General features: G+C 39.9%; 1 protein-coding gene across 1 annotated transcript; it reads left to right on the top strand.

The window, feature by feature from the left end:
- The first annotated feature begins 3,569 nt into the window (after positions 1–3,569).
- Positions 3,570–9,470, top strand: LOC145442472 (spondin-1-like). Its single transcript, XM_080320391.1, has 6 exons — positions 3,570–4,262; positions 4,500–4,703; positions 4,958–5,152; positions 5,567–5,716; positions 7,859–8,020; positions 9,000–9,470. The coding sequence occupies exons 1-6, from the start codon at positions 4,205–4,207 to the stop codon at positions 9,116–9,118; spliced, it is 888 nt and encodes a 295-aa protein (XP_080176517.1). The 5' UTR covers positions 3,570–4,204; the 3' UTR covers positions 9,119–9,470.
- Positions 9,471–14,027: the final 4,557 nt, after the last annotated feature.

Raw genomic sequence — 14,027 nt, 5'->3', positions numbered from 1 at the left:
TAGGGTTACCTTATTTTGGAATCGGTAAAGGAGTACACTTTTGTCAAATCCTAAAAGTTAGTTTACCAAAATTGAAAACAGCTGATTTTGAAATATTTGCTGGAATTCTTGTGTTGATTAAAAAAGGTCATCACTCTAGCTCGACTCGTCAAGTACCCACTTTTTAACGATGCTTCTCTGGTGTTGATTAAAAAAAAGTCATCACCCCGACTCGACTCTCGAATAGGGCTTGGCAAAATCGAATACCTGATAAGCAATGTTCCCTCTAATTTTTGACGAATCTGCGCACACTCACCAACTCGCTGCGCAGACACTTGAACAACAGTGTGTAACGACTAAAAAAAGGTCATCACTTCGGATTTTTTGTGCGCAACTTAGATTTTCTGTGCGCAGAGACCCTGTCAGCACTGCGCATTTGCGCACGTACGCAGCTTAGCAGAGATGAGCGGATTTGAAATTTCTATGTCCTAATCCAATCCAAATCCGAACCTTCAAATCCAAATCCAAATCCTAATCCATAACTTTTTCATATTCAAGTCCATGTCCAATCTTAATCCGATTCCAACTGGAAATTCAGAAAAAATACTAATTTATGCAATGGAGGGATTTGAAAATTTTCTTTCACAACCAACGATTCACTTGATTCAAGATAACTTAGTAACCATAAGTACATTAATAACTGATCTGAATAAAGTTTGTCGCCATTCGCCACACGACATTTCACTCTCCCAGAAAATAGGTAAATCCAATCCAAATCCAAATCCTAATCCGTTCTGAAAAAAATGTATAATCCAAATCCGACAAAATTTCACAAATCCTGTTTTTTCAAAACCTAATCCTAATCCATGCTCATCTCTGCAGCTTAGAGGGAACATTGCTGATGACTGATGAGTGATTCGATTCCGAAACACGTAATATGCTTGGAGTCGAGTCGAGTAATCGAGTATCACTCAGTATGACGTCATAACAGAATGTAATATGTCAAAGTTCAAACATGTACATTTTATGCCACCACAAAGAATATATATTACCTGTTATCCATTAGGGATGGTGTGAACCTCTGAAAGGTTCAGGTTCGTGTGAACGTGAACCTTTTTGAAAGGTTCTGTGTGAACACGAACGTGAACCTCATGACGTCACGTGACGTCATATTGCTAATTTCAACCCCATATTTCAATTAAGTGATTGCCTATATTAATCTACTGTACACGATACCGAGCGACGACTCGGGGCCACATAATAGCTCAGTACTTGAGTACATATTGACGTTTTAAACGTCGCCAAATGTATCAACTGAGGCAATCAAATGATATAATAATCCCATAAAATCAGTATCTTGCGTCGCTTTGCCAACAATTTCGACCTGATCGGACAATGTATTCGGCGTCTGAGTATTGCCACATGGATATTGAGAAGAGTGTAAAATGGGTTTCTATACTTGCTACCGATATTACCCCATTAACAAGTTATACAGCAGTATAGCCAATACCCCAGTCGCTCGGATTTGGTTTTTATGATACAGTATACGTATGTAGTCAAGATTGACCCCGTACGCCTGCTAGATTTTTACATCAGAAGACGATATCAATCTCATTGATTGGTTGAATAAGGATCATTCGCTGACAAAATACAGTGTATTTCGCTCTTAATGTCATGTGATTGCGGGTCAAGCTCACAGCACAGAGACACTAAATATGCACAAACGGAAAGCTGGATATTTCGAGCAAACTTTTGTAACAATACAAGTAAATTTTTTGAGATTGTCAAGGGCATGCTCGTTTAGTGTTGAATGTTTATGCTGCTAGCTCCATGCATAGAGTGGCCCGCAGTTGAAAGTCAATAAATTTGAACCAAAGATGTTATAACGAAGTGAAAATTGCAATATATGAAAAAGGTTCACAGTGCAGAACCTACCAAGGTTCTGTTGTGAACCCGAACCTCAAATTTTCCGAGGTTCACACACAGAACGCGAACGTGAACCTCGCGTTCACACCATCCCTATTATCCATCACATTAAAGACACTTCGGTATTTTTCGACCATGCCGATTTTATTGCACTTGGTGACAAAGCTGTGGGACGATCATGACTTCGGAAATATGCTATTTCCAGTAACGCACGTAGCTTTGTACTGTATGTTTCGTATGCTACGATATGCCAATCAAGGTTTCAAGGCTTCAACAGTGAAGATTTGTATCGAAACTATAATTCTCGTTGATAAATTAACTTTCAGTGGCGAGCTGCGTATAATTTCAGTATTCGAAAAAATCGTTTTTTACTACTCGATTCGAATCATTAAAATTAATACTCGATTCAGATTCGAGTACTCGAACCATAGTTCCCAGTCCCACTCTCGAATGACCCGCTCGATCGTCCGCAATAAGTATTTCGCGTCATTTATGCCGATTTTGAGTTGACAATGTCCATTATCCTATAGCTGTCGAAGCTGTAAAGGAGGACATTTTCTATTTCCTGAAAAAGGCGGATAAATGAAAATGAAAATACCCGAGTTTTCTCGAATAAGCAGGGAATTCGGAAACAGTATGTCAAAAACAAAAATGTTGTGAATGTATACTACTTCCGATTTTCGGAATCGACCCAAACTTAGATTAGACTTGGGATCGAAAATTGGTATACGTGTATACACAGGCCTGGTGTTTAAGCTCTAAAGTCCCTATAATACGGTAAGGCGTTTTCATGTTGACATCCGCGTCTCAATTGATTTTAAATTCATCGGGATTTCAGGTTTCGACATTTGACGATTCGTTATGCAATTTTCTACAAAAATTGTCACTCTTATATTTAGTTAGGAAAGTACAAATTGCACAACATAATTACAACATGATCGCCTCTAAAATTCGAATTAAATCTGCGAATTAGAACATTCCAGATTTGTTGCGATCACGACGGCCTTATTTCACGGTGACACTCAGCTACATGACGTGAGTGATGTAAGATTAGATCTTAAGATGCCGTCAAAGATAGACAAGATAGGAATATTTACAGACAATCCATCGACAATAAATATTTTAACGCGCCAAGGAAACATGTTGCTTTCGCATCACGTCAAAAGGTACAAGGCAGCCCTCACAAATGCCAAAGCGTTTAGAGAAATTCGACGGACGCGTAAACGCGTCAATGTCAAATTTGGTTAGCAAATGGCATGGAAAATCTGAGCAAGTTCGTGATACATGCTCGACTTCATCACACAAAGCGGACGCTGTTTACAGTAACTAAATAAATCAAATACCATGTAACTGTTCGTGAATGGTGTTAATCTATTCAACGCACACATCGTGTTAGGACTAACTACAAATGGTCTAGGTACGATATTCGGAATCGGTTATCTGTAAGGTAAGATTCTCGGCAGTACATTCCGATCCTTCTCTCGATTTTCGAACCTCATTGTTACTTTATGTTGTGATTGATGCCAGATAATCCTATTAGCCGAAACATATACGCACGATTCTGAAAAGGCGAAAATTAGTACACACACGTACAACAGAAGGACTTGAGTATATAACGGGTGATCCTTTTCGAAAGAGTGTAACCCATCCAGAGGTACTCGAGTAATAGTCAGTGACGTTACGACCACTGCACGTTTTTCTGTAATCTTGATCCATCACTGCGATTACCGCGGCGCTGTGATCCCGAAATTGATTGAACAATATTACACATTTATGTCGCCAGAAAAAGGCTATCGGCAGTCTATCGTGTATAAAAACGCCGGCGCAGTGGTAAAGCCGTGTTATGTGATCAAATCAAGCCCGTGAAATTACACTGGATACAAGAATGTCACCGGCATTGCGGGATTGATGATAGGGTGGAAATAGATTCGTCAATTTGCGTTGCTATCGGCCAACAGGATGCGGTGCGATTAGATCGCTTTTATCGGGAAATGATAAAAGTCGATTGGATCGTGCTTATGTAATGACGCGGGCTATTAGCGGGAATAATTTGACGATAATATTGCTCATAATGAAGCACATTACGCGTTATTGGTAAACGATGCTAGACAGGGGTGGGGGCAGGACGTATACATGTTTTCTCTGATACCAATCCATAGCTGTGAAGATTTATATATATATATATATAAGTAGCATCTTGTTACATACCGAATTCATTATCAATCCATGCGAATAAGGATATATTTTGACAGAAATCCAGAGTTATTGTCTTTATCTAGCTCGACTACATACCACAACAATGCTGAATTTACGAAGCATACTTATCGTCGCTGCTGCGATGAGAATCGCTTTATCCTGTGAGTATCATAGATACGGAATATCATGCATACGGAAATAGCATTGATAATCATCAAGGCGATATGTATCAGGCGGACTACCATCTGTAACAAATATAAGTTCGAATTGACTGATAGATGATATGATTTATGAGAAATATGCTCTATACCGATGAGAATTTCTCCTCGTGCCGATTCTTGTCGTGAGGCTGCGTCTATTGCATGTATATTCTATTTCTATATATAATTGTATTTCAGTTGCTCTCGATCGAGTCACATATCGAAGACAGAAGAGAGATCTGACGACAGACCGCGTGAAATGTTACAGCTTGGGACTGGAGCCCTGGTCCACGTGGACCCCTTGTTACAGCGATAAAGGTACTTTTCGTCAAATTCGCTGGCGGTCAAGAAAGGGATATTCGTTCAAATCAAACAAATGCTCAAAGCGGTGGGAAGAGCGAGGTAAGGCATCGTAGTACCGAGGACTCGTTATTAGTTATCTACGTTATCGTATTGGCCTCGTTTCTTGTCATTAAATATTCCGTTAGTTTGGAAAAAAACACCATGGCATACATATAACTTTAACTATAGAATATTAAACATCGAGTATAATTTGAAATATCGTTCCCACTTTCATAATTTAGGTGCGATTAGCTATCATGCACTCGCAATTCCATGATACATGATGCATATCCCAAGTATAATCTTCCTTTCAGATTGCGAGCTTCCGGACATTTCCACGTACGTGGAGAAGCCCTCGAGATGCGATCTTTCCGCCTGGACAGAATGGGGTGATTGCCGACGCGGATTCGGTGGCTTGTACCGTGAACGCCACCGCGTACCTCAATCCTCTCCTGAAGGCAGCTTCAAGTGTTCGGAGATACAGCATTACAAACTAGCACAATACGAAGGTATAACCCAGGGTAACGCCAAGCGGCTTATTCCAGCTGAATACCCAAGACCGGACAACTTGGACACCTAGATCATTATAGTCACCAATGTTAGCAAAATGTCAGTAATCTAATTCTAATCTAAGTTGTGAAATGTTGCTATTATGCTTTAATTTAATGCCAATATATTTTTTGTTTTTCCTGAAAATGCTACAGGACAACGGTATAGTTCAAAATGAACTGAACATCAATTTTTGTAGTATTTCTTTCCAATTCCGAATTTAATGCAATTTCCAAGTTTTTACGAATTCAGTAATTTTAATTCTAATCTAATTTGGAAATGCGGAAAATTCAAAATTGTCCAGGACTAATTGGTGCCAAACAAATCGCTGTTTTCTTTGAATCGACTTAAATGTCCGTCTTTTGTATTAACAGAGTGCGAAAACGACTGCGCGTGGGCAAGCTGGTCGACCTGTTTTTCCTACGATCCCAGCGCGCCGTATCCGCATTACGAACGGTATCGAAAAAAGGAATCGAAACTTCACAAAAATCTCCTATGCGCGGGGAAATGGTTCGAACGGGAAGGTATGCTGTGATATCAATATATCCATTTCGTGGGTGAATACCGAAGGCGCATGCGAAATCTGTGAAAGGCTCAGGAGATGATAACCCACCAATACTTAATGTACGTAAGACGACTACATTAGTCGTTTTACATCAGATCGATATCCTTTTTCGTCACGTGTTTCTGCTAAACGCATTTACTGAATCAATAAAATTGTGTAGGTTATTGGAATTATACTTAAAATATTTGCTGAAGACTCGGGATATATATCATTACGAATCGGATAGTGGTGAAATTAGATTATCGCATTCGCGCAAGTATACTGAAATCTGAATCGTGGCCCAAGCCCCGACCAGTTACATTGTTATGGTCCTCAACCCAGCAATATCGATTTCCGACTAAGACATAATACACAGCTTTAGTTTGTATCGTATACTGTCCAGGAATTCAAATTGTATAAGATCACAGATTAGCCAACAGAAATTCACCTCGGAACATGTCAGTCCGTTTGTTGGGATATAAAGCTCTCATCCGCAGGCTTATATGTTAGAAGGAATTCATTATAGTTCGGGTGTATTGTCGTGACTCGATTGCCCTCTCACCAACCCTCACTGCAATTTCTCTTTTCGAATATGGTGCACATTTGAAAACGGTAGAACTATGATGTGTAATTTGTCAATAAGCAACAAACGTATCCTCCAGTCAAGATTTACATATTCCACCCAACTTGAAATTTCACTACCGCCAATACATTGCGGAGTGTATCTGTCATCTAATGAGTAGAGCGTTGTGGTGGCGAAAGGAGTTATGTAAAATGTCGCGAAATTCCATCACGTGTTACGCTTAATTTGTATAAAATCAGCGGTACGGGCCCCACAAGTATAAATGAGTAATTACGGCGGTTTGGCACGTACAGCACGTTAACCGCAAAGCCATCATACAATATTTGTAAATAGCGAAGACCGTAAGTAGCAATTTGAAGAATTATGCGACAAGCCATGGCAGGTACTTAATATAAAGAGAAAGTACGTATCATTAAAAATACTAATATCAGCCCGATCACCTGTTGCGGACCATGACAAAATGCATAAATTTCTCAAATTCGACATCCATTCCAAGTCACGTATGTTGTTACGAAACATGGGTTAAAAAGTGACAATTATGTATAAAGTCATTGAGATCGGTTCGGAAGTATACGGAAGTTCAAGAGCACCGTAACCACATCACCACGTTTAATCTAATATTTCCGCAGAAAAGACGTAAATCAAATGCAAGACGCGATGATGCGGGTATATGCGTAATACAACACAACTAATATGTTGTGATTAGGAAATAATTGCGAAAATGATTTTTTTTTTATTGAAGAAATAAATAAAATAGAATTTTCAGTTTCGAGGTGTATTGGATGAAAACAAAGTGTGAGGTGAGCCACAAAGTCATCCCAGTGAATATCAACACTCAATGCTCTTAACATGCACGACTATTCTAATCAAACAAATGCATTACCGCATCCAACCACGACACAGGAAGACGGATACCGCATTCAGCAGAAATGGATAATGGTGACAATATCGGTCGAAGCGTCAGTTACTAATTACCGCATTCACAGTCTAATTAGCGGATAGGTCATGACGGTTGCGCTTGTTGATAGCGTGGACCGCATCTCTTCATTTTACAATCAGCCGATACCGAAAATTTGTATATTAAAATGAGTTGCTTGCTTATTTCGCAATTAACAGTTTTACTGCTGAAAGGTGGCTATTTTCATGGATATAATCTGGTTTTGTAAAAACACATCCTGGAACGGATTAAATGGACACAACAGCATGAAAAAATACAGTATTACATAAACACTTGAACCATCCCAGAATCTGCTCTGAGTTGTGTTCACAGAAATCAGCATTTGCAGAAACAAATAAACGACCGAGAATCAAACAACAAACTTTATAGGCAATGAAAAATGGCCGCAGTATCAGTTATTCGGGACGCTTTCGATATTCCGCTGTAAGTCAATGTCACCTGATTTGTGTATAATGACACTACCAAAGCAAGGGCTGTGGGGCGTTTATGCATTGCACATTTACTGGGACTCTTATGTCAAAATAAATCCTGCAGTCAAGGTACTATTAATTCAATTAAGGAAATTCGTTTTCCCTTCGCAGACTGTCACTACTGCGAATGGTCAGCATGGCGGGATTGGACCGACTGCTACGAATTCATGGGTGATTTCGAAAGGATCCGAGAGAGGTCGAGAGTAATCTCAGATAACTTGAACGGGCAGCCATGCTCAATGCTGGCGGACAACGACGCACAGGAGTATCAAAGTACGTGGTGATATTGCAGTCGACATGTGAAAACATTTTGCATTTTTGCATTTCAACGCCTTTGCTGAACCAAAAAAATTGTAGGTATTTGTCGTTGCTTAAAATACTTGCCGAAGACTCGGAATATATATAATTGTATGAAGCGGTCAATGTTGAAAGATAGATTACCACATTAATAAGAGCTAGTTCGCAATTTGTAAAATCACAGCAGTCGTGACTCAGCTTCTAAAGTCCCGATCAGTTATTTTGCTGTAACCGTCTTCAGCAAAGCAACATCGATTTCCGAACCCTCACACATAATACAGAACTGTAATTGTACGATGAAATGGATCGCATCCTGATCAGACGTGCAAGTTGTGCAAGATCAAGTAATATAGGAATTCAACTCTAAGCATGTCAATCCACTTATTGCAAAAGCCATAATTGAATATAAACATCGACTACATGTCTTTGCATTTTGTCACCAAAAACGTGCTTGATTGAAATGGAAAAAGTTAAATTTGACTGAATTATCTATAATCTAAAGAAAATGTATGAACAAAACTATTGTTCTTCTTTACTCCTGATTTGAAATGCAAGTAAAATGCCTAGACAGTTTATTTATCGTATGAAATTTTGCAATATCACGCGTCTCTAAACAAAAATATTGTTGTCGCCTCAAATGTCTCCTAAGAGTCACGATGGTTTTACTGACATGAATCACAAAAATTAAATTGAATCGAAACAGAAGAGTTCTTCATTACTAACAACAACTTCATGCCTGGCGTCAAATTAGTGCGCAAAATTCGTTCAAGTGCTTTTGCGTTTGAATGGATTGTCTTATTAGGCGAGGAATGACTGGTGAATTAGAGTCATATTCATTACAAAAAGATACTTGCAGACTTTAAAAATCTGAAAGATATAGTTCAGCATAAATTGAAAGCATAATGTGTAGAAAATACGTACATACTTGAATCTCACTATATTCCTCCAATTTTAGGATGTTCACTGCCATCGTCCGGACCAAAAACGACATCAACGATTTTGGGAATTCAAAGCGATCATACTCTCATCACACCGTCTGCGACTTACGCCATATTCACAGACGACAGCGGCTAAAACGTGACCTTCTGGGTGGGATTTGGTGGATGCCCACTAAAATTGAGTGACAGCACACGAACGGATGCGAAAACTACCCAAGCATAGACTGTACGAAAAGATGAGGTAAAGTCGTGTCTCCGACGAAACCCGAACACCTATCAATTGTCCGATTCTGAAACCTATCACCGGACACACACCTCACGGAAACTTTGTTCCTGAATGGACTGTCTTGCTTTTACACGACAGTGACACGCACCGGAGGTTGCCACTTTTTCATTACAATCTATTTATTTATTTACGGTTCAAACTATGTTTCAATTTTTATCGGAACGCGTTATTTATTTTGAGAATATCTATTGATCACTGAAAACGGTGGGAGTTGAGTGAAACTATTCATTTTGAGGTCGCGGCTGAAGGAGATCAAATTCACAAGGAAGAGTACATTGTACTTGTGCACGCAAAATAGAACACAATCGCAGATTAGATTTCGTTATGTAACAGGGGTGAGCAGACCTGCTGAATGCACGAGCTGCAAATCAAAAATCTTAGCGTTAAGAGCCACGTCACAAAAATTCAAAATTACGAATTTATGACGTAACAATTGAATGAGGTTTATGAGAATTTAAGGTAGATTTCAGCTCGGTAATCTCGGCGACGTTTTCTTGACCAAACTCCGCAGTTATTGCTAGCCTTTACAATTCAAATGGAAATTACTCACCATTGCTAGCCCGGAAATGATTGAGACCTGCGCTGGCGTAATTAATTATCAAGTTCATTGTTGAACACGATGAGTTATCATTAGGGCAATTTTTTTGACCTAAAAAATCTAAATTTTGACCTTTTTTGACCTAAAAAAAACTAAAATTTGACAAAATTTTGACCTCACGTATGCAAATTAGGTGTTTTCGCATATAATGTTAAAATTGTACTACTTATCTTCATTTCTGGTTGGAACTGTCTGTCCTTACAAAGTAAATTGGCCTGAAAAAACGTTTTTGACTCAAAAACTGACAGATTTCTACATGAAAAACTAGTATTTTAACGAAATCTGGCCCTATGAAGAATTCCAGTAGTTACATTACGTATTCTGGTGGAAATAATCAAAATTTGTTGTATTACAACGAAAGATCCTTTCCTACATTCTCGGGTAGAAAGTGTCTGTCCTTACTACGTAGCTTGCCAAGAACGGAGAAAGAACGTTCAACAGCAGCATTTGTTGGCTGACAACACTCAAGCTGACAACACTGCTGGTGACAAACCGTGTTGCTTCATTCTGACAATATTGTCTATATCACAATTTTTCAGCTTGCGCTTCTTGATACCATGCAATGTCCAAGCAGTCTTGCTTCAGCTAGGATATTGCGGTACGTTGACCATAAAACCATGTCACTATTTGTTTCATTTGACCATATATGATTCACAATGAGCAGACGATGGTCCGTTTACAACGGTAGGCTACAAGCTGTAAAATATCAAATGATAAGTTCACCGACAGCGCAAAATCTACGATACATACGAAATGCAGAGGTCAAAAAATGTTTGACTTTGTAAACAATTTTGACAAATTTTGACCTAACGTTACAATTTTGACCTAATTTTGACTTTTTTTTACATTTCAAAAAAAAATTGCCCTAGTTATCATTGATTGATGACTTGACCAAGCATCCATTGTTGCGGGTGAAACGTTTACGTGAAGTCGATTCGAGAGTTCAATTGCAAATTTCTAACCCTGTACTGCAGTGATTCCCAACCTGTGGTACGCGAAGGTCTTCCAGGTGGCATATGGGTAGATTCTGTTTGTTTTTCGACCGAAGAGAGTGTTTAGTTCAGGTGAAGTTGATTTTGAGTTTTTGAAGCCGTCGTCGTGGTAAGGTCGTCGTCGTGGGTAGGGGCAATCCCACCGATGATGGCCGGCGGGAAAGAGATCATAGTCGTAAAGCATTGGGATTCTTATCTAACCAAATTCCGTTTTAATATAGTTGACCACACGAATTCCAAATGGATCCACCACAGAAATCATAAACTGCGCCTTAAAATGAGCACTGAGCAGTTTCGGCGCCCTCGGCAGCTCAACACGGTGGAAACATTTTGGTCCGCATGCGGTGCGCGAAACATATGTAGGTGGTACGCGAGCACTGCATAAAACTTCGAAATGGTACGTGGGTGGGAAAAGGTTGGGAACCAGTGCTATAGTGCCACTCTCCCTAAATTTTAAAAGTCTTGCGTAAACCATGAGGAAACAAACAACACGAAAACAATACGCATATTTTGAATCCGCTATAAAATGCATCAATTTATAATCAGGTTAAAACTAACCTCCAGAAAAATGACGAAATGCATGTGCTGTGCAATCATTCAAAGAGCCGCAATCAAAAACTGAAAGAGCCACAGCCACATGCATGCAGTTTGCCCACACCTGCAATATAATCCAGGGTTGAGTTGAGCAAAAAATTACGTCCGTGTGAACACCAGAGATGGCGGATTCCAAAATTTCGAGATCCGAATCTATCCGGATCCGGCTGGCAATTGGAAATTCATAGTCCGAGAAAATCCGGCTGGTGAATGTCCAGTTCGGAATCCGAAAAAATCCTGCCAGAACAATACTAATTAATCATATTGCAGCAAAAAAATCCGGCTAAAATCCGACCGTCACCCCAAATTCAAAATCCGTATCCAGTCCGGCCAGGTAAAAAATCATTGAAATCCTGCTCCGGCTCCTGAACCGGACTGTGGCCATCTCTGGTGAACACTGAAGAGTGGAGACACGCGTTTGAGCGCAAAGATACATTGTTTCACCTAGTGAATAAAAATGCAAAAATATTCAACGATATTTGACATTTACGAAAATAGGTTGGCGGCCGACGAGATAGCACAATGGAGTGCAACCCAGGGTATTAACCAAGTCACAAGGTTCCGAGTCACAAGTCAAACACACTTTTATAGTTTTGTCTCGATTCAAGTCATTATGTTCACTGTTCAGTTTGCAGTTCAACACACTTTTCCAACTCTGGTCGAGTGATATAGAATGGCTCGCATTCATAATATAGTAATTTTCCTCAGTCCTAACAGTTTCTGGCCCTATTTTCCAAGTATCGGGACTGATAGACGAAATACCAATCATGTGTTAACTATACTAACTATACAAAAATTGACTCGAGTCCAGTCACCAAAAAATCACCACTTGAGTCGAGTCATGACTCGAGTCGTTACAACTCTGGTGCAGCCAGATTTCTTGATCAGTAGGTCATGGGCACAATCGCTGGTCAGGCCAGACCAAAGATGTGATCGCAAAATTGTTACCCACGTCTTCCTTGTGATCTGGAATTGAAGTTAACGTGTGAAAAGCATTTTGGAATCAGAAATATTCCCCCACGAGTCATCGTATTCGAAATGTGTACCATTCCGCTCCATATATATCTGTGGAGTGGTATCGAGGTTACCCGTCATCGCTTCTGAACCCTTTGCATTTGTTCCTTGGTGCACTTCCCCAGCGCGTGGGTGGACTATGTCATTGGTACCGGTACACCCTTTCACAGTTGTCGTTTCCTGGTTACCTAATATAATATAATCTGGCGGATCGTCGTCCGTGAGCACCGGTACAGTACGCCTACCAACCGAAACTACACCACCGTGGCTCCTAAGACCAAGTACCATAGTAGAAAAAGTACAATAGTACGCATAGTAGCGGTGGGCAGCGGTATAGGCCCTACTTAACCCCGAGGTCCGGTTTACGGAGACGAAAATCGCGTGACCTCTGCTCATCAAATTTATGAAACGAGAAGCCGTGATGGCATAGCGCCCTGTAGTGCTATAGGTATAGGACACTATGGTGAGGGAAATATATTGCTGCTCAGCGACTTCTAGCGGCTAGTTTGTCAAAGTTCATAGTTTTTACTGAATCTCCCTTCATTTATGGAGGCGATGTAGGTGAATACCAACGCCACCACACCTAGTCGCCGGGAAAAGCTTACAAAGTCAAGGTAAAGATACCTATACTAATGACAAGCCGTAGTCTAGATAGGGTTAGCATACGTCCTCTTTAAAGAGGATTTGTGTTCTTTGACTTTTTTGAAAGTGTCCTCGGAGGACGCCAGAATGTTCTCGTTTTTGAAAATTTTGGTTAAATGTATGTGAAAGTTCAACTGAGATATAGGAAATCAGTAATGAAATCAGTAATAGTCCGGCAAACCAAAAATACGGCTATTTTTAGTCAACCAACAGAAAATCATAGAATGTGGGTATTCCGGGAGTCGAGTCGGAAAGACGACCTTTTTTTAGTCAACCAACTACAAACTCGGATAAAATTTACCAATTTTTCCGAATTTTACTCCTGTATTGTAACTTATAAGTCTGAATATTTTTTAAAATGTGTCCTCTTCAGATCCCCAAAATATAGGGTGACCATAATTAGTCTAGACTGCCTAAGACAGTGATTCGCAGCCGGGGGGGAATTTTGAAAGTTTTAGGGGGGAATCTGGCTTTGGCGTTGTTTTGAAAGATGCACTTGGCTCACCAAGTTTTTAGATTTTTATGGTAGAACTGTGTAGTATGAATGTATGAAACTAGTTCAGAATTTACAATTGTATGTTTCTTTGACTGTGTATATTTAAATGTCTTCCGTATAGATATTACACTACTGATAGTGAGGCTCGCGAGACGATTTCGTTGGGCCCGCGATAGTCTCTCGGCCAAATTGCTACTAAGCTGGAAAAAGTCAAGATAATTAGGCACAAGGCCACTGGTGAAATTGTTTACCGATTTATACCAACATATGAGCTAACGTGAAAAACATACCAGATTCATCGATTCAACTCAAGGCCATTCCAAGCGGACTAGCTGATTTGTTTTTCGTCAGTGGCTACCCGACCCGTAAAACACAGGTCAAAATTTAGCCGTACTTTACCAAAGTGTAATGCGGTCCGTATTC

Source organism: Botryllus schlosseri, chromosome 7 (assembly GCF_051294905.1).
Source record: "Botryllus schlosseri isolate E-star chromosome 7, Bs_hap1, whole genome shotgun sequence".
NCBI lineage: Eukaryota > Metazoa > Chordata > Ascidiacea > Stolidobranchia > Styelidae > Botryllus > Botryllus schlosseri.
This window is presented reverse-complemented; position numbering and strand designations above follow the sequence as displayed.

Bases quoted from the DNA above. Each gene is read 5' to 3' on its own strand.
- LOC145442472 (XM_080320391.1), top strand. From the start codon at position 4,205: ATGCTGAATTTACGAAGCATACTTATCGTCGCTGCTGCGATGAGAATC. The intron at 4,263-4,499 runs GTGAGTATCATA...ATTGTATTTCAG, and splicing joins GATGAGAATCGCTTTATCCT to TTGCTCTCGATCGAGTCACA. The intron at 5,153-5,566 runs GTATAACCCAGG...TTGTATTAACAG, and splicing joins CAAACTAGCACAATACGAAG to AGTGCGAAAACGACTGCGCG.